General features: G+C 36.3%; 2 protein-coding genes across 12 annotated transcripts in view; one reads left to right on the plus strand and one right to left on the minus strand.

Moving 5' to 3' along the window:
* Positions 1–18613, minus strand: part of SUPT3H (SPT3 homolog, SAGA and STAGA complex component) — a 256077-nt gene that overhangs the window by 232724 nt on the left and 4740 nt on the right. For all 5 annotated transcript variants that reach the window (XM_038132856.1, XM_038132854.1, XM_038132851.1 and 2 more), the window contains exon 2: positions 12935–13029. In XM_038132856.1, coding sequence (XP_037988784.1) covers positions 12935–13029 — 95 coding nt within the window. The remainder of the gene's footprint in view (positions 1–12934; positions 13030–18613) is intronic.
* The window catches only part of RUNX2 (RUNX family transcription factor 2), a 215901-nt gene that overhangs the window by 16440 nt on the left and 180848 nt on the right, over positions 1–18613 (plus strand). The window lies entirely within an intron of this gene.

The following is an 18613-nucleotide window of genomic DNA, read 5'->3' on the forward strand; positions in this document are numbered from 1 at the left end:
ATTAAAAAAAATTAAAATTGCACGTCCTAGTTGTAAGAATACACTAATATTTTGACTAAATAAGAAAATCTCAGCTGAATTACCTGGTAGGCTCAGTCCTGCTTCAGTAACAAAAAACCTAAACTGTCAGTTTAACTAACTAGGTAAGTCATGTTTATGGCTAGATTTTTTTTTACAATCGGATGTCAAAAGTGGCTACAAGACTCAACTAATGGTCATTGCTGTAAAGTTGTTTGTTCTGGTTCAAATAAATTTAAAAACTCCTAAAAAAGTGTGCTTCATCTTTGGTAAAGGACTACCCCTTAAATATTTTCACAGAGTAGCTCAGATTTCTGAAAACTGACACCTTTACAGGTAAATTGCTTTCTAGTATTTCAACCTTAAGTAGATTTGAATTTCAGCCACCTTCCTTTGGATGATAAAGCAAGTGAGTGACTTAAGGGTAGAGGTGCTGACCTAGACATAGAAGAAGTGATTCAAATTCTTAATCCAAGACTGATCATGCCAAGTCCTAAGGTTAAGAAGATATGAAGACAGTCACATAGTTCCTTCTACCAACAGTCTCAAGAGACCAGACCTGAGACACAATGGTGAAACTCATGATTACCCTTATAAAAAAAATCTTCGACCTTTCCATTTGGAAAAAAAAAAAAAAGACTACATGTATATGCTGTTACATTAATTATAAGCAAGCATATCAGAATAACTTCAGTAATTTAAATTGTAACTACTGCACTAGGCAAAACCTGAACTGCAGAGGTTTAAAAGCGTGCTGACACTTATTCCCTCAGTCCAAACACACTGAAAGCTTTTTGAAGTTAAAAACTCATTGCAATAAATTTTTCTCCACCCTTGACTATAATAGGTGGACTACTTTTGAATTTCTCAATTCCAGGAGTGGCAGCTACATTCTTATAATCAGCACTGAAACATCCCCAACATCTTTGTTTTCAGCTCCAACAAGAAAGAAATGAGTCTTTCACCAACCACAAATAAAAACACATGAATATTACCTCTCTTATAGGATTAAAGTAGCAGCAGCTGTTCTTCATGCTTTCATCACCCCACACTTAAAGCAACAAAAGACTACCAAAATAGCAGCAACAGCTCTCATCAGCTGGAGAGGATGTTGGCTTTTCAGTGTAGGGCATGTGAACTGTTAGTGATAGAGCTACCAACACTTGTGTTTAATAGTAGATGCTTATACAAGAAACATGTGGCACACATGGAAAGCCACATGGCAAGCTAATATGTAGCAAAGGATGATAGAAAAAAAAAGTCTAATTCCTACTTTATTTTTATTAAGACAACTATCTTCACTTGTGTGTGAATGGAGGAAACAGCATTGCCAACAGAAAAATCAGACGTCCTTCCAGATAGCAAACACATTTCACTATCACCTACTTCAATCAGACCAGAAAAGCTTTATTAAAACAGATGAGAAGACAAAGGGCTCCATTTAAAACTAAATGATGTCCAGAAGTTTCTGCCCAGGGCCTTAATTTGCAATTTACAAAATAGTGTTACAACTTCCCTGTATCAAAAGGATCATAATGATAAATCAATTAATAACTTTCCCTAAAACTGTATGACACTATAGAGAGAAGCCTTTTTGTGAAAGAAATTAAATGCCCCTTAAACAGTTCAATCAATCTGTGTTTAAATAAGCCATTTTCAAAATTTTGGTCTGTTTTTCTGGATTAATCTAAACATTAAAGAAAAATAGCTGGTGGTTTGGGCTTTTGATTTTTATCTGTCTTAAGAATTCAAAGATAAATATTACCATCGCAATCCTGGCTCCAGAAAAATACTTTACTTGATTATTCAAACACTGCACTGCTTTTTCAAAAATAATTCTATAATTCATTAGAAAGAACCCCCTGGAGTTTCATCTCTCCTTCTATAACTAGATCACTTATCTTTTCAGTCATCTGAACCATAACAGGACACAACAGATACCGAGTTGTCACTTTAAAGTCAGCGCTGGGCACACAACTGCAGCAGTATGTGAACGTACCTGGGCAGGCAAAGCAGGAGATCCTGCCAGTGCAAACTCACAGGCAGAGCTTGTTTTAATATATTGCTTTCCATAAGAGAGTTTCATTCTTGAAGGAATAAAACTGGCATTTAACAGGGAAACAGAGAATAGAGAAGTTTGCCAACCTCTACAGAGCTTTTCTCTTGAAGTCACCAGATATGCATCGAGCCCTGTTTAACTTGTATTAAAGCTGGTTCAGTTGAGTAGATTTTCAGTTTTCACTGCATAGGGCTATTTCCTTGTAATTCCATCACAGTCGGCACAAACAGACCTTAAAGGGCCTAGTCCAGGACCAACACTACTTCTGCAACTCTCCCAACACATCCCATGCAATGACAATCAGCATTTATAACTCTACAGTTTTTAAAGCAAACTTACACACAGCTAATTTTAATGGCATTATTTGTATTAAGTGTTTCAGACCTACCCAGACGTTGATTTCTACAACTAATCTATCAAAAGCAAAACTAGAATTACTGAGACTCTAAATAAAGAGACAAAGTTATTTGTCTGCCTTCACTGTTATTGACTGAACTACCTTACCAAATTATTAGATAAAAGATAGGAGAAAGATCTGATTGTAGTGAATCTGCCAATTACACACATACACATTCAGTTGGAAGTTACTAAGCAGCAGAGGAGTAGAAGGATGTTAAGAAAATGTATTTCCATAGATCACCCTTTTCCTGCTTCCCAACATATTTATTCCCATGTTTCCTCTCAGATAGCCAAGTAGATTCATATGAACTGGAAATCAGCAAAGTGTTATGCTTGTATATAAGCCTATACATACACATGCAGAGAAAGAAACAGACAAAATTTATTTCAAAGAAAGCATGAATATCTTGTTTTCCTAAAAACAGAGGAATAGAGGGATATTTTTTCATCCTTTCCAATACATTATCAAGTCTCCAGGTTTGCTCCAACTCCTTACTTCAAAAAATTCTTTCATGGTAACCTTTAGCACTACAGTGGTCATATAAAACATACTATGCTTTTAACAGTAACTGTAAACATTTTATCATAACTGAGAAGCACAACTGCACAATTATAATTATCCCTTCTTTTGTGCAGGTTCTCAAAAAAAATAGAAACAGATAAGAGAGTGTTTGTGGGGAGAGGAGGGTGGGGAGGTATTTAACATTACATTATATTTTTTCAGGGAAATATGCAGAATTATTCCAATGTCTACATTTTTTAATACATAATAGCAGGAGCTTTGCAGTCTAACAGAAAAAGTAGTCATAGGTACAGAGTCACATATTAAACCACATTGATACACAGTCTTTATGGAAGGTATGTATTTTTTCTTCTTAACTTGGCTAGTGAAAGGGACTTCCCAGAAAATCAAAATCTAATTTTATTTAGTAATTTTAGACACTACTTTAATATTAAAGTCTAGTCTACATTTAAAAGTATTTCCAGAATAATTACAGTAGCTTGGCTATATTGGAAAAAGCAGTCTACTACTGTAGCTATAGCAGTTAAACTAGGTAGACTATAAAATAAAAGTACATTTCTCTCACATAGTTGTGGAGCAATGAGACCTAATGTTTGAATCTGGTAGGTTGGACCAAATGACCTCCAGACATCCCTTCCAACCTTAATTTTTCTATGATTCCATTTGATGGGATTATTATTTAACTGGTGCAAGAATACTGGCAAGGCACTGTGAATGAGTATGTATGTACCCATGTAAATGAAAATCCATACAATATAAGCAGCACAGGCTGACCTCTCAGGTTATTGATTGCCTGTGACTAATTCAGAATATAAAAGCTACAGGATTAGTTTAGAAGGGAGCTACCTTATTTGCAGAATTAACAGGGATATTTTTTAATACACAAGTATTAACTACTTTATTAGGAAAAAAAAATTGCTATCAAATTCATTAGCTTTCTCCCACACTTAAAACTACCAAGCACATTTATTTATACTTTGTGGAATTCAAATTTATTCCTGTAAGACTTTTTTAAAATCAGTATTTATGCATCAGCTGTTTATGCCATCTTGCTGTGCTTCACCAAAAGCACAGCAAGATAACAGTACTTAGACTTGTACTTGATATTCTAAAGGCTTTAAACCCAAACAAGGAGTCAAATATAGACTGATACACAATGAAGTATTACTGTAGTTTCTAAATGGATGGTCATACTTTATTTCAGGACCAAAATATACTCCCTCAAAATGTTTTATCCAAATGGCTCTGAATCATAGTAAAAACAAAACAAAGGACATCTGCTAGCAATATACCATTGGTACAAAATTAAGTAAATACTTAACGCGCTGTCCTTTCCAGGGTCACAATGCATTCTATTAAGGGTCTATAGATTTTCTGCTTTTTTTCAGGGGGTAAAACTGTCATGGCTGTTGCCTTTTTAAGTAAGAAAAAGGCCCACTCACAAGCAATCCTGTGCTGCTTCAGAAATATTCATTCAGTCTAGAAACGGAGGATGATTCAAAACCACAACTACTCAATTTTCTAAAGGTTGTACAAATCATGTTGGGGGAAAGGGGAGAAAAACAATCTGAGCTAAAAATAAGTAACAAAGAAACATTATCGTTCAGAGAAGGGTACATTAGGTCAGAAGCTGCTGCTTTTTAACACCAGAAAGTCCTGAGAGCTTTTTGTCCAAAAACTGAAGAAGCAAAAAGTCACCAAGTCAAGAGAGCAAGTAAGTTGTTTGTTTTGCTTTTTCTACAAAAGCAAAAAGAACTTTAATCACAAACTACATGTCCTTGGTAGTGTTTCTTAAAACTAAAACCAGGTCATCATTAACATCTTAAAGAAATGGACAATATTATTTTGTATAATAAATTAGCACATATTAGACCATTCTCCTTGTTGTCCTTTCTCCACCCACTTCCCACTTTGCCACTGTCCTTACTGCGGTTTCTGCCATCCAGTTTTATCACAACTGTGAAATTATTATTTACCATTTCTAGAGTCAAGCTGCAAGAAACACTCTTCAGTTACTTCACAGCCCTGAGAGCTGTGGAGGGGAAGGTGGGTGCCTTTCTAATCAATGCAATGCCTTCACGTGTCATTAAAAAAGGTCCTAGAGGAACACATGAAAAGATCAGATACTGGTCTATGGGATTTAAAATTAAACATCATATAAAGAGACAGTGACATTTAATATGTAGTATAGATTTTTTTTACATATCTCTTATACATGTAACAAAGTCAAATAACACAGAAAGATTAACCTGATGAAAATTAAGAGTACAATAAAGCTATTTATACATATACATTTTAAAAAATGGATGGTGTTATGTACTCAAAGTACTAGAATCTATGCAGAAGGATAAATATTCCATCTACCATTATTTAGCTGGTTCATTGTAAGTCCCAGAGCCAGTGTGGGACCCAAGAATAAACTAATCATCTTCCAGACCAATTTAGGGAGAACGTCATAGTCTAAATTACTACATTGAACTCACAATGATAGAGAGAAACAAGCACATTTCTGTAACTGCTCAGGGTTGTCAGGCACCTCCGAAGAGACGGACACATACCAGGGGGACAGACTTCAGCATCACTCCAGCAAAATCTGGGGAGGATAATAAAGCTTTTGTGCTTTAGGGGAAAAAGTAAAAAAATATACAATTAAAAAGACAAGCAGTCGCCTCCAATGCCACAGAGCTGAGAGGTGAACAAGCCAGAAATAGCTCCTATGGGGAAGTCGCTCAGAGTCAGTCACCTAGGACAGGGAGCAACTGGCACCTTCCTTCTTCTAACTCTGGTCAACTATGGACATCCAAACTGTACATTTTCAATTAATTACCTAATCCAACTGGAAATAATTGCATGGGGCAGAATGACTTCAGAAGAATAAAAAAGCCAAGCACAGCTGTAACATCCACCTTGCTGCTGTTCTCTATAAATGAACACTGTAACTATATTGCATGCTACATACAATCAGTAGAGACAAATTAAATGTGACTAAAACAGATTGCAAATGAAGCAAAGAAGCTGCAATTGAAAGACTTCAGCAGCATCTGCCAGTTATGGTCACAGTTACAGCTAAACTGGATTTTCAGGTTCAGTCTGCTAGAACTAATGTATTACAATTTATTACACTGGGGAAATAAAAAAAAGTTTTAAAATGCTGAACTTAATTATCATATTAATTTATGGCTTAATCAGTATTTGGTTACAACATATATGTCTTCACTCAAGTAGGGTAAATCGTTTCCAAATTTTATAATCTTTTACTTAGGTACTAGATGATACCTTAAAGCAACCTGTCAAAACCTGAAACCAGAAAGTTTCAGGAATCTAAGCTCAAAATCCTGGAACCATATATCTTAAAATATTTCAATTCAAACAAAATTTCAAACAGAGGAAGGTTGAGAAGCTGTATGCAACTCCGAACAAACTGAGTAGAACCAAGGACACAGTAAACTTAGAGAAACTGTTCTCATACTTAGCAAAACTGATTTCACAAATGAACTGTAAAACTTACATTAACTTTGAAGTGACAAGAGAAAAATAAAGTACTAGTAGAGCAGAAACACAAGACACACATAACCCAGACTAATGCTAAACTTCAGCTAATTCTGTTTATAGAAAAAGCTGTTACCCAGATTAATATCTCCAGTCTTCCCTCATAAAAACATCCCTCTCGTGTTTCTTTTTCAGACTGAGTACAAATGTAATTTTTAAGTTAGCCTCAGAAATGTTCCTTTATAATTCTGTACAGACACTCAACAAATTCTTTGCTCTCTGTGTACTACTCAATATGTTCATTAAGATCCTCCATCACCTCTTGTTCTTTCATAAATAGGGACAGGATACTCAGCAAAAACAAAGAGAAATAAGCAAGAGATAAAATGAGTGTTTTTCAGACTGTTTGATACTAATAAGGTCAAGTTCAGGTTGTATTTCAAGTGATCTCTGCTACTAAAAGGTAAAATGAAAATGCGCTATCACAAAAGAGAGTTCTAAAAAAACTACACTGTAAATGCACTACAGAAATGTGGAAGCCTGAAAAATGAATTTTCAAATAGCTTTTTTGAAACTCACTCCATTTCAGCTCTTACATCTTTTATTACCAGTTCTGCAAACCCTATCAGGCCTCCTCAGCAAAATCCTGTTGAGCTAAGCGCTGTGCAAAGAAGAGACTCTGCCTTTAAAAGCTCAAAAATACCACATCCGCGTCAGAAAAAGCTGTAGTAATTTCTCTCTAATGAATTTCCTTCCTGTATCTCATCCTACCTATAAAAGGAAAACCTAGTTCTGGCCCTAGTTTTCTATCTCATACCGCTCTTGCCTCATGTATTTAATGAGGTAGATAGGAACAGCCACACATGATCTGATAACCACATACCACATCTGCTGCCACTGCCCTTCCATCATCTCTACCCAAGGGGGAAAGCGCTCCCTGCGTGTTTGCAGGGAAGGGTTTCAGCTCAGTAGGCTAAACTGGTTATTTATTTTTAAACAGTGCAATCTCAGCACAATTCTGGGTTCAAATATGGTAAACAAGTATGGGACAGAACAGAGAAATGCTTTACAGTCCCAAATTACAGTTTGGTTAACCAAAGCGCTCCCTCAGCCAGGTCATTACTGATGTTTTCTTCCATCATCATGCCAAATGAACTATCCAAAGTCAGATGATTTTACTGATCAACTTCAAAGCAAAGATGGATAAACAAACAACCAAAAGAAGCCATAAGGTATCAGTCACAGCAGGGCAGTGCGAATACTACCGTATCTTATCATACAGTGTGATATAATAAAGAATTACTAACATTCAGCTCAAGCACACACTCGTTTCGTGCTTGATAAATTCTGGACTATTTTATTAAAAACAATCATCTAGACTGTCTATTCAGCATAACTTCCTAGTCTCTATAATAATTTACTTGTTTCAAGTAGATTCAAGGTCTGCATGAGCTCAGCATTCCATGAAACCTAAGACATATGAAAGCCAACACTCTAAAAACGTTTTCCTGGGGAAGAACTGAACCTGGCATGAGGTGAAACCTCATGAGGAACCTAGCATGAGGGAAATGGCAGTTCTCACATTTGTATCTGCCTCAGGGCGAGTCAAGCTGACACATTTAGATGTAATATATATAAAAAAAAAAAAGAATAAAACCACAAAATAATCAAGGACATAGTTTAACAAATGTAAACTGGACTTGAAGCAACAAAACCCATTGTCACAAAGAGATGTAAGAAAGCCATTTGTGTCTTGAAGATTAGATAACAAAATTAGATGTTTATCAGAAACCCTGTAACCAGTTGACCGTAACAGCTAGCAAGAATGGCGAAGATTTTGTACAGTATCTAGAAATCAGAGAATGTATTTTAAAAGCCATCTTACTAAGTCACATAGTGAAACACTGGGTAAAATGTTCAGTGGTCCTGTAAACAGCTCGAAATGTGTATTGCCTATCTTTTTTTGTAGTTAGCATGCAATAGCAGCATGTAGTTAGCATGCCTATCTTTTTTTTTGTAGTTAGCATGCAATGTGAGTAACTGGAAGTATTTGGGGTGATTATGGTATTCACAACTGGATTAACACACAAACTCAAACCACTCTAGCAAAGCACAGCTCCTGAATCACATCATTTCTTTACTGCTACGTGCAGTGAGCATTTCTTCAGCACTGAGCAACAAGTTCCCTGAACTTTCTAACTGGTAAGAAAACAAGTTTTACCACACGTAAGAACTACTGTTATCAAACAGAATTTTCATTTCTGCATACGAAAATAAATTTAGCATCAGATACTAGAAGAAATCAACAAGATCTTCCAGGGATTCAGTGATGAACAAACTGTAATCCAACACAAGTCAGCAGAGGTTATCCTAATACATTGGTGGGAGAACAGATCAGTTCAGAGGCCATGCTTCCTGTTATTTCACTGCACATTCAAAAATTTAGAATGATATTCCCTAAGATGTTGTCATCTCAGAATGGATGAGAAACCCTAAATAAGTAAAACCCCTAAAGACAATTTATTTGATTGACAAGTTTGGAAGGTTGCAACAGGTAATAGATAGTATATGTTATAACTCATGCCTTACATAGGAAAAAAACAATACCATGCAGTATTTGCAAGTCTGAAATAAAAATATGTTTATTCTAGATACTACTTGAGTGACCAGAGGTCTAGAACCACTATTTACTACCCAGTCTAAAATGAGAAATATTATTGACAATATTAACAAAACCATTCAAATGCTTTAATAACAGAATCACGTAAATACCTCAAGAGCCAGGGAGACAGGTTCAGAGTCTTAAAAAAGTAAATCTCTAAGAACTGGCCCCAGTTCTTATCAAGTCTCTTCCATAATTTGCTGAATGTTAAAAAAATGAAAAATATATTATTTATAATATATTCATAAAGAAAAAGGGAATATGAAGAATTTATTTGTAACTCAGTGTTACAGCGTGTAATTTGTACAACACAGAAGTGTAATACAGGTGAGTGTAAGCTACAAGCTGGAGGAAGATTAGTAGAAACTGCATTTGAAATACCTCAACACATTTCCACTGTCTGGAACGACACAATCAATTAGGAGCAGTAATTTGATATCATAGCAATGCATATTATTGTTTTAATACAATATGCAAATACAGACAATAACCAGAAAGACTTAAACCAAATTAAAACATTGTTTTCCTCAATACTTTCACCATTAAATTTTATCCTTATAACTCTGTATCATCAAATTTTGATTTTTGGTATGAAGCATACCACAACAGCTAATTAAGAAAATTCCGATCTCAGTAAATTAAAATTTTTGTGAATAGCTAAGATAGCTTTGAGAAGCCAAGGCATTTTACTGAGGGGAGATAAAAACCTCCCTGTGTAGCTGCAAATTGCTCAACATAACTCTTTAGACTGTCATGGTTTCCAGACATTCACTCTGCAAGTAGTGCTTATATTAGAAAATAGATGAGCTCTACCAAATTATGAATTTTAATGGCTACAGTGAAATCAGCATGGTTGTGAATCTACTGGGCAGAACTGTAATTTAAGTATAACCCACCCAACACAAGCAGTTAGTTTGGAAACAGGCTGTAGATCAGCCAAAGTTAAGTAAAACAAACCTCAGCAAAATGCACTAGACATACTGAAAATTCTTTTTTTAAATTATTAGCACTTACTGCTGTACACTCCGTGGTACCATAATAAAAACTCCAAATACAAATAAAGGATGTAGAAGTTGAAGCAAGCCCTACATAGCACTTTTCTCTTTTAAATTAGTATAAGATAAATGTAATTTAATGCCAAGGTCTAAACAATTAAAAGCCAAATATAACTATTAAAAAGGTAGTGCACTGCAAATTAACTTGTATTTGGATGATCTGTGACAATCTGAATAAGAAGCATTCTTCTTAAGGTAATCAGCACATGCAGTGTCACCAATTACACAGTACTATTTAGGCATCATACAACCAGATTCTTTTCTCAAGAAACACAAAAATTTCTTCAAATCCTAGGACATATCTTAAATATTCTTAAAGGAAAAACAGAATCATTTCATTAGTAAAGCATCGACGTATACAGTGGAAAAGTTGTACACATTTTGAGACAGCTTTTTTTGCAGTATTTTATGATTTCAAGACTCCTAAGTATTTCTTGCCTTCTCAAATAAATCAGAAAAACCCTTCTGAGCTTATCATAAAAACCCAATTCTACAACAGGATTCAGTTCATTCCATTACAATGACATAGTTCAAAAATAGGTGTAGTGTATGTAACAGATGCAGCATATGAATAACCTCCTCAGCTTAAATGTGATTACTCAGAAGCTTAACATTACATGTACATTTAAGCATTTCATGGAAACAAACACTGGCTCAACACTTCTGTGCTGCAAATTACACACTAATCAAAGATACCATCTTCAGACCATGAGTGTTCTTATCCAGAGATTTCCAGATCTTGCCACTGGATTACAACAGGATTTGATATTTAACTCCAAAAAAAGACTTTCTCTTCTTTCTGCCTTTTAAATCCCTAAAATCCAACAGCTCATTTTTAAAAGCAACAAACTACTACATGACATTCTGGATTAGCACTTAATGTCTCTATATGACTTATTTCTCAAAAGTTCATCTTCTTGATGCACATGTTTTGTTGAGAAAGGCCCAGCCAGTTGAAGTTACTCTTCATATTACTCCATGAAAACTATAGCAAATAGGTGACCCTTCTCTTGACAATAAGAAATTAGGCAGAGTTAGCCTCTATTTTCTTTTCTTTAAGAAGATGTTACCTTTTTTGCACTGCATTGCTCCAGTCTTAGCTATTTCCCAGGATCTTAAGATGTCAGCAAGAATTTCTTATAAATTGCCTAAACAGGAGAACCCGTAACTTCCTAAATCACATCGTTTATAAAAAATGTCAGCTTCTGTCAGAGCACAGAAAGTTCTTTTACAGCTATAACTTCATTTTATGGCCCTGGCCAAAGGAAACAGTTGTCTTTTTTTTTTCTGCATGGTTCATCCCTGGCACTCTATCATTTTCAAAAGTCTCCTTTTTTTTCCACAGCAAACAATAAAAATTTAAGTTTCAATGTGCTCACTGCAGTCAAAGAATTTCCTCAGTTCCTACTAGTTTAATGAAGCTGTGAAATATGTTACTCTGGAGCACAGATGATCTGTTTGCACAGCTTTCAAAGGATAACTGCACCAGTCCTGAAGCAAAAGGAAAATATCTATAACTTCCATTTATATGGCCAACAATAACTTCTACATTCTGACAGAATCGTGTGTACACTGGCGGGGAAGGGGAGCTTCAAAACACTTTATCAGGAAGTCCACAATCCAATAAAATGCAGGCTCCCCAGATACTGATCCAAACCAATACACAGGATTTAACTCTGAAGTTTTGTTTTTTAAAATACAGTTACAGTTATTTTTCTCAACCAGTAACAACAGTTGTATTTTTCAGAATAGATTACCTTAATAAATGTGAACAAATAGCAAACAGAATTCTCTTGAAAAAGAGAGAGCATTAGTATTATTCTATCCAAAGAAAACTCAATACAGTAAAACACTAAGTCTGTCACAATGTACTCATCTATATTAGAAGATTCAATGCACAAGGAAACACTCTTATTTACATTACACTGAAAAATACTCTCAGTGGAAGGTATCTCATTATCCATCTGACAACAATCTAGTGATCTCATAAAGACACTTAACTGAAAACAAATTGCATCTTTCACTTTTGCAAGGGGAACTCTTTGTAGAATTTAAATGGAGACAAGTAACTCCTTATGCATCTACTGCCCATGTAGCAAATCAGGTGAGAAATTGTTAAACAACAGTGAAGGCAAACATACAACACATGACTAGAAGCAGCACAGCTTTTGCTCTCACCACCAAATCACAAAATCATATAGTATCACAGCTTGAACCTGCGTTTCTGAGAATCCACTGTTCATTTAAAAGAATAAGTAACTTATTTTTTTAACAAATATACTTCCTGTCTGGCAAACCCCAGTTATTAACAAGCATTCCATATCATAATTTCATCGGCAATATTATGATCTCAGCAGTTTATCTCTCTGTATTAGCACTGAAGGATGTTAATAAAAAGTATTTATTTAAAAACATATCTATGACAACAGAAAGCTTAGCTTTCTTTGATGAAGGGCTGAGAAATACAGGACTCTAAAGACTTCTAAAGCAAATATTAAAAACACATTTCTTTACTCAGCAGCATTTACTCTCCTTTCAATAGAGGATGTGGGTTTTGTTTACCCAAGTATTCTCTGAATGTTTTACAAATCAGAAGTAAAACCCTAACAGCTCCATCACTAACACCTGCTTTTCTTCCCTCCATCACCCTTACTCACACATTCTAAGAAATCAGCTAAAAGACAAATACACAATGCAGACACTGCCAGATAGTTTGACTGACTACTCACATCATACTCTGCAATTCCAGTGTAAAGCTTGTTGATTTTCTTCCACCGCTTGAAGAGGCAGCTGCCGACATCGGGCTGGCCACAGTGCTGCTCATCTGGGTAAACAAAGAAACAACAGCACTTACAATACTTGTATTTCATTTCCAAGAGAGCACATATATGCTTCACACTAGATATTAAAAAGGAAGAAAAGATATCTGGAGTAACATGGAAGGTAAAGGGTCTGCACGCAAAAAAAGAAGCTTATGTGAGGCAACAGAAAGCTTGAGTTGATGTTTACTCTAACCAAAGTATTGGAAACATGTACTATTTCTAAAATAACAATTTAGAAGTAGCCTAAAAAGTACCAATGATTAAAAGTATTAAGATAAAAACACCACTACTCTGGAATAGATGGTATTGACAGACACCAGAATCCCTGCTGCCCGATCATCCTCTTATATTCCCATATATCCTAACCACCAGTAAATGATACCTACACCATCTCCAGCAAGGCCAAAGAGATTCTCACAAAAAGCCAGCTAAAACTTTATGAGCACAGAGATCAGAAACTTCCATTATAAAACACCTCCTTCACACACACAAATTCTTAAAACAGAAATGCATTAGAAAGATCGAGACCCGACCATTATCACAATACTCATACCTCTGAAGGTACTATCTTTACACAAAGTATTTTACAGCTTTTCTATATAAATATCTCATTCAAGAACTCCAAAGCAAATCCAGGACAATTTTCCTTATATTCTATGAAGTAATTAATAAACCTACATTTTCCTCTTCAATATTATGCAAGTCAAATGGCTTTGAGCTATTTAATTTTTAAAAAATAATTTAATTTACTAAAGGACTGACTAAGCAAAATTTTATTATGGAAAACTCCATTATATGGACAAGGGAGTTTCATTTTTCCCTTTAAAAAAATTAATATAAAACTGCATACCGTGTAATTCCCCTGATAAACAAGATATATTCTCACTATATTTCTTAGTCTTCTAGTTTGCTACACACTAATAACAGCTGAGTTGTACTGCTCATTTCTTGCACTATTAGTAGTAGCGACCATAAAAGCTTTATACTGCTGTAGCTTGCTCTGCTGTAGGAGATTCTATCTCTCTCCATTTCAAAATTCAAAGGGTAAGACTGTTTTCTAGAATAGAAATCCACTCCACCACTTCGCAGGGCAGCCCGTTCCAATGTTTGACCACCCTTTCTGTGAAGAAGCTTTTCCCAATATCTGAACCTCCCTTGGCACAATTTGAGGCTGTTTCCTCTTCTCCTACAGCTTTGTACACAAGCAAAAAGCAGAACCCCACCTGGCTGCCCCCTCCTGTCAGGGAGCTGTGCAGAGCCAGAATATCCCCCCTGAGCCTCCTTTTCTCCAGGCTGAGCCCCTTTCCCAGCTCCCTCAGCTGCTCCTCATCACACCTGTGCTCCAGCCCCTTCCCCAGCTCCGTTCCCTTCCCTGGACACGCTCCAGCCCCTCAATGTCCTTCCTGAACTGAGGGGCCCAGAACTGGGCACAGCCCTCGAGGTGACCTCAGCAGTGCCCAGCACAGGGGACAGTCACTGCCCGGGCCCTGCTGGCCAGTTTTGCTGGTGCAAGCCAGGTGCCTTTGGCCTTCTTGGCCACTTGGGCACAGCTGGCTCAGGTTCAGCTGCTGTCCTCAGCACCCCCAGATCTGCCCCAGTCTGCAGCACTGCACCAGGTTTTTGTGACTTAAGTACAGCATCCAGCACTTGAACTTGTTGAACCTCATAAAACTGGCCTTGGTCAATTAATCCAGCCCTTCCAGCTCCCTTTGTACAGCCTCCCTACCCCACCCAACTTGGTGTCATAAGTTTAATTTTTTTTATTAATGCTTTCATGTAGATTATCAGACTTCAGTTCATCTTCAGGCAGATTCTAATTTAGGTCCCCATCCTGCAAGCACTTACGCACATGTGTAACTTGAATCACAAGTTCACTCCCACTCAAGTCTGATTTTAATCACATGAGTAGTTACACACGAGGCTAAAGTGTTGTCAGGATCCTGCCATAATCAGCAGTTACCAGTCATCTAACCTAAACAGTCAAAATAGTGAATTTAAAAAGTAAAAAACAAGTAAAAACCCTCTTTAACAAAGAAAGGTGCCAGTATTTATAGGAAAGCTCTACATATCCATGGAAGGGAGTTAAGAGGAAGCTGCCTTTGTACCCATCATCGCAGAAACAGCCTAAAGATTTAGAAATTGATATGTATTTGATTGTCCATCATTTCATTGGGACTAATTAGGATTAATTTTAGTAGCTATATTTTTATAGCCAACACCACAGTACCAATATTCCTAAATAGAGAATTAACAGTGAATTAATTAAAAAGTAAATAACGTTCAAAGATTTAAGGAGGTTTTTTTTTTTAATTTAGAGCTTTTTAAATCTAATTACATCACTTGAAGCATATAACTATTTTCTTTGAACATCCATGAGGTTCTGTTCTGCTAATTTATGAAACATACCCCCAAAATTCCCAAAAACCATGGGGCCCAATTCCACAGCTGCCTCCTCACAGCATAAGACCTGTGATTCATGCATGTCCTATTCTAGAGCAAATCCTTTCTTAGATTCCTGCCCTCCAAGTGGACAAGAACAGTTCAATTAAAAAAATTTGAAGGGCTTTACATCTCAGTGGTTTGAGAGCTGAAAGCTTATCAGCTACTGCTTCACTACAAACTTGGGTCCTCTTATTGCAACCAAACAATTTAACTTTCAAATCAAGCAGGTGTACAGCCTTTTCTTGACATAAAAAACCAACAGCTTGTCAGGCTTCATCAGACCCTTTACAATAATTACTTCCACAGCCCACACTTTGTTTGATGGTTTAGATAATTAACTTCTTTACACATCAAAGTCCCATCCTCCGTATGTTCTATTTCCTTTCTTCCGGACATTAAAATAAAATAAAATAAAAGATAATTCAAAAGCAGAAGCACTCTCAAATAAATTTTCTTCAGTAAGTACAGCTATCATGGAACTGAAAAACCCACAGTGATCTTCAATGGGTCGATATACTGTATTTGTTTTAGCTCCAAACTGAAATGCAGCTGTTTGCCATATTCTATAAAATGAATTCAGATGTTCAGATTAAGTCACAGATTATTTCAATGTGCTGCATTTTAATCATGAACTCTAGCAAGAAGATAACTTCTGATTAATACTATTTGGACTGGTAATTTTGAACTCCTATCCAAGTAGGCTCAGCTTTTATAAATACTTTTCTCCTACATAAAACATTGCAACCAAATGTATAGTAAAATACACACATTCAAAGGTATATATAAACACTAATATAAATGTTTAAAGGAACCACTGTAATCTCTATGTCTTTTACATTGAAGAGTCATAACAGAAAACACTTCTTGTTCCACATGATTCAGCAGAACAAAAGTTATCAGATGAGGGAAAGAAATTTTAAGTCATTTCTCATCAGGTTTAGGCCCATCCCTCTCACCACAGTAAGATACCTGGGTAGATTTCTGTTTCACAACCCTCCTTCATATTCATATCCACTCTGAAATTACCAAGCAATACTAACTTACACTAACTTTTCTATAAGTGATCTGCATAACCCATATATTTATTCAAGATCCAGCTGAAAGACATAAAAATTGGAATTCCAGGGCTCCTAGAACATGATGTAAGGGTTATACATTAAGGCAATATCCTATACTATATTAACACGTAAATGCATATATAAAAACCACCTGCCATGTACAGGGACACCTTCCTTCACACCAGATTGCTGAGGTCCCCACCCAAGCTGGCCTTGAACACTTCCAGAGACAGGGCTGAAATCACTCCTCTGCTCCAGTGCCTCACCACCTTCACAACAAAGAACTTCTCTTTTTCTAATCTTAACCTCCCTGTTTCAGCTTCAAGCCATTCCCCCTTGTCCCATCAGCGCACACCCTCTCCAGCTCTCTTGGAACCCCTTTAGGTACTGGAAGGTGCTGTCAGGTCTCCCCTTCTCCAGACTGAACAACAGAGACTCAGTCAAGGCTTTTGAGACACTACTCAGACACCTTCACCAATCCCCCTTGCTGAAATGTCACACGAAGATCGAGGAGAAAGATGCACCCAAACAGTCACTACAGAACAGTCCTCTAACAGAAGGTCTGACAGCTGATCTAAACTCACTCAGGAAGAGCAGAAGTTAATAGCAATACAGTTTTCACTTCACCACAAGGAAAAAAAATACCTAAGTTTGCACTGGGTCAGTTTAAAACAAATGTAGATTTGCAGAGATTCTCTCTGATGTCTCTTTATAGGCTAAAGAAAGGTGCAAGATTACAAAAAATAGCAGCATCCCTGCAAAATTTTTTCCACTGAATAACACAGAGTTGAAGTTACAATTACAATTATTTAATTCATCAAGCACACATCTAACATGGCTATCACTTTTCATAAACACACTTTGCATATAACCCAAAACCATGCAAAAATTACAAGACTGACAAATTTTCATTTATATAAACTCAAACAAAACAGGAAGGGAAGAAAAACCAATATAACTATGAATTAACACAAAATCAAAATTAATGCTTTTGTTTCCACACCCTCTGCTTCAGAGTAATTAGATTAACTAGTCTGTTACCACTGAGAATTTCATGGCCTCACCAGCTGACAAGAGAGTAGAGGATAAGAGTCTTCTAGGACTGGAGATGTAAGAACTTAATTAACAACAGGAAATACAGATTTTTGTCACTGCAGTTCTTTTGAAAAACAAAAACACACCATAACCCTGCTCAACACATGCAAGACTGACTGAGTGTATGCTCAAAACTCTTTCAAAAAACAAGGGAAAGTTAAAAAAAACCCAATACCCCATAACCAAATGCAAGAGCATATACACTGTTTTGCTTGTCACCCACTCTCCCAGTAGCACAAATTAACTGAAAATTAAAAGACTAAGTGTGAAGTCCTTAAGTACTCCTGAGCTGTTCAAGCAGGCTGGAACTAGAAACACTCTAAAGGGTCTCAGATAAGCACAGTGAATGTGTGATCTAGGATTTACAATAAAGTAATGACTGATAGTATACAATGAAATTACTTTATCATCCTGTAACCTGTTCAGGTCAAAACTACCAGCTTTTTGGGCAACAATTAAGAAATGTTTTTGCTTACAGGAAACAGCATGAATAACTTTCATATCCTCTAAGCACAGCATCTTAAAAAGCCAAGCAGATAAAGTAAAGACACAAACTTTCAGGGAACAGTCAGACCAAATACAGGATTAGAAGCAATCTGCGGGCAGGCAGGGACACATCTGCACCAGGTCTGCACACAAGAATATTGTTCAAAGCTCGGGCTGCAATCTCAGCTTTCATTCATTTTTAATTAATTAACAAAGTACCACAAAGCAGAATGCATGCACTATTCATTCTAAGGATAACACATTACATCTGCTGCTGCTGCTTCCATTTATTACTTGATAGACCAGATTCTTAGGGTAGTTTTATTTTAAACCGAATACCAGAAAGAAAAATTCATCTTATAGCTGTCAATGCACAGCCCAGCTTTCACCACCCAGACAAATAAGCATCTCATCTTTAACCATGACACTCTCTTGGAACAGAACGTGCTTGGAAAGCCCACACGAATACAAGGAATACAACTGAACATAATTTCCCCCGTCCATT

The sequence above is a fragment of the Motacilla alba genome, chromosome 3 (assembly GCF_015832195.1).
Source record: "Motacilla alba alba isolate MOTALB_02 chromosome 3, Motacilla_alba_V1.0_pri, whole genome shotgun sequence".
Lineage (NCBI taxonomy): Eukaryota > Metazoa > Chordata > Aves > Passeriformes > Motacillidae > Motacilla > Motacilla alba.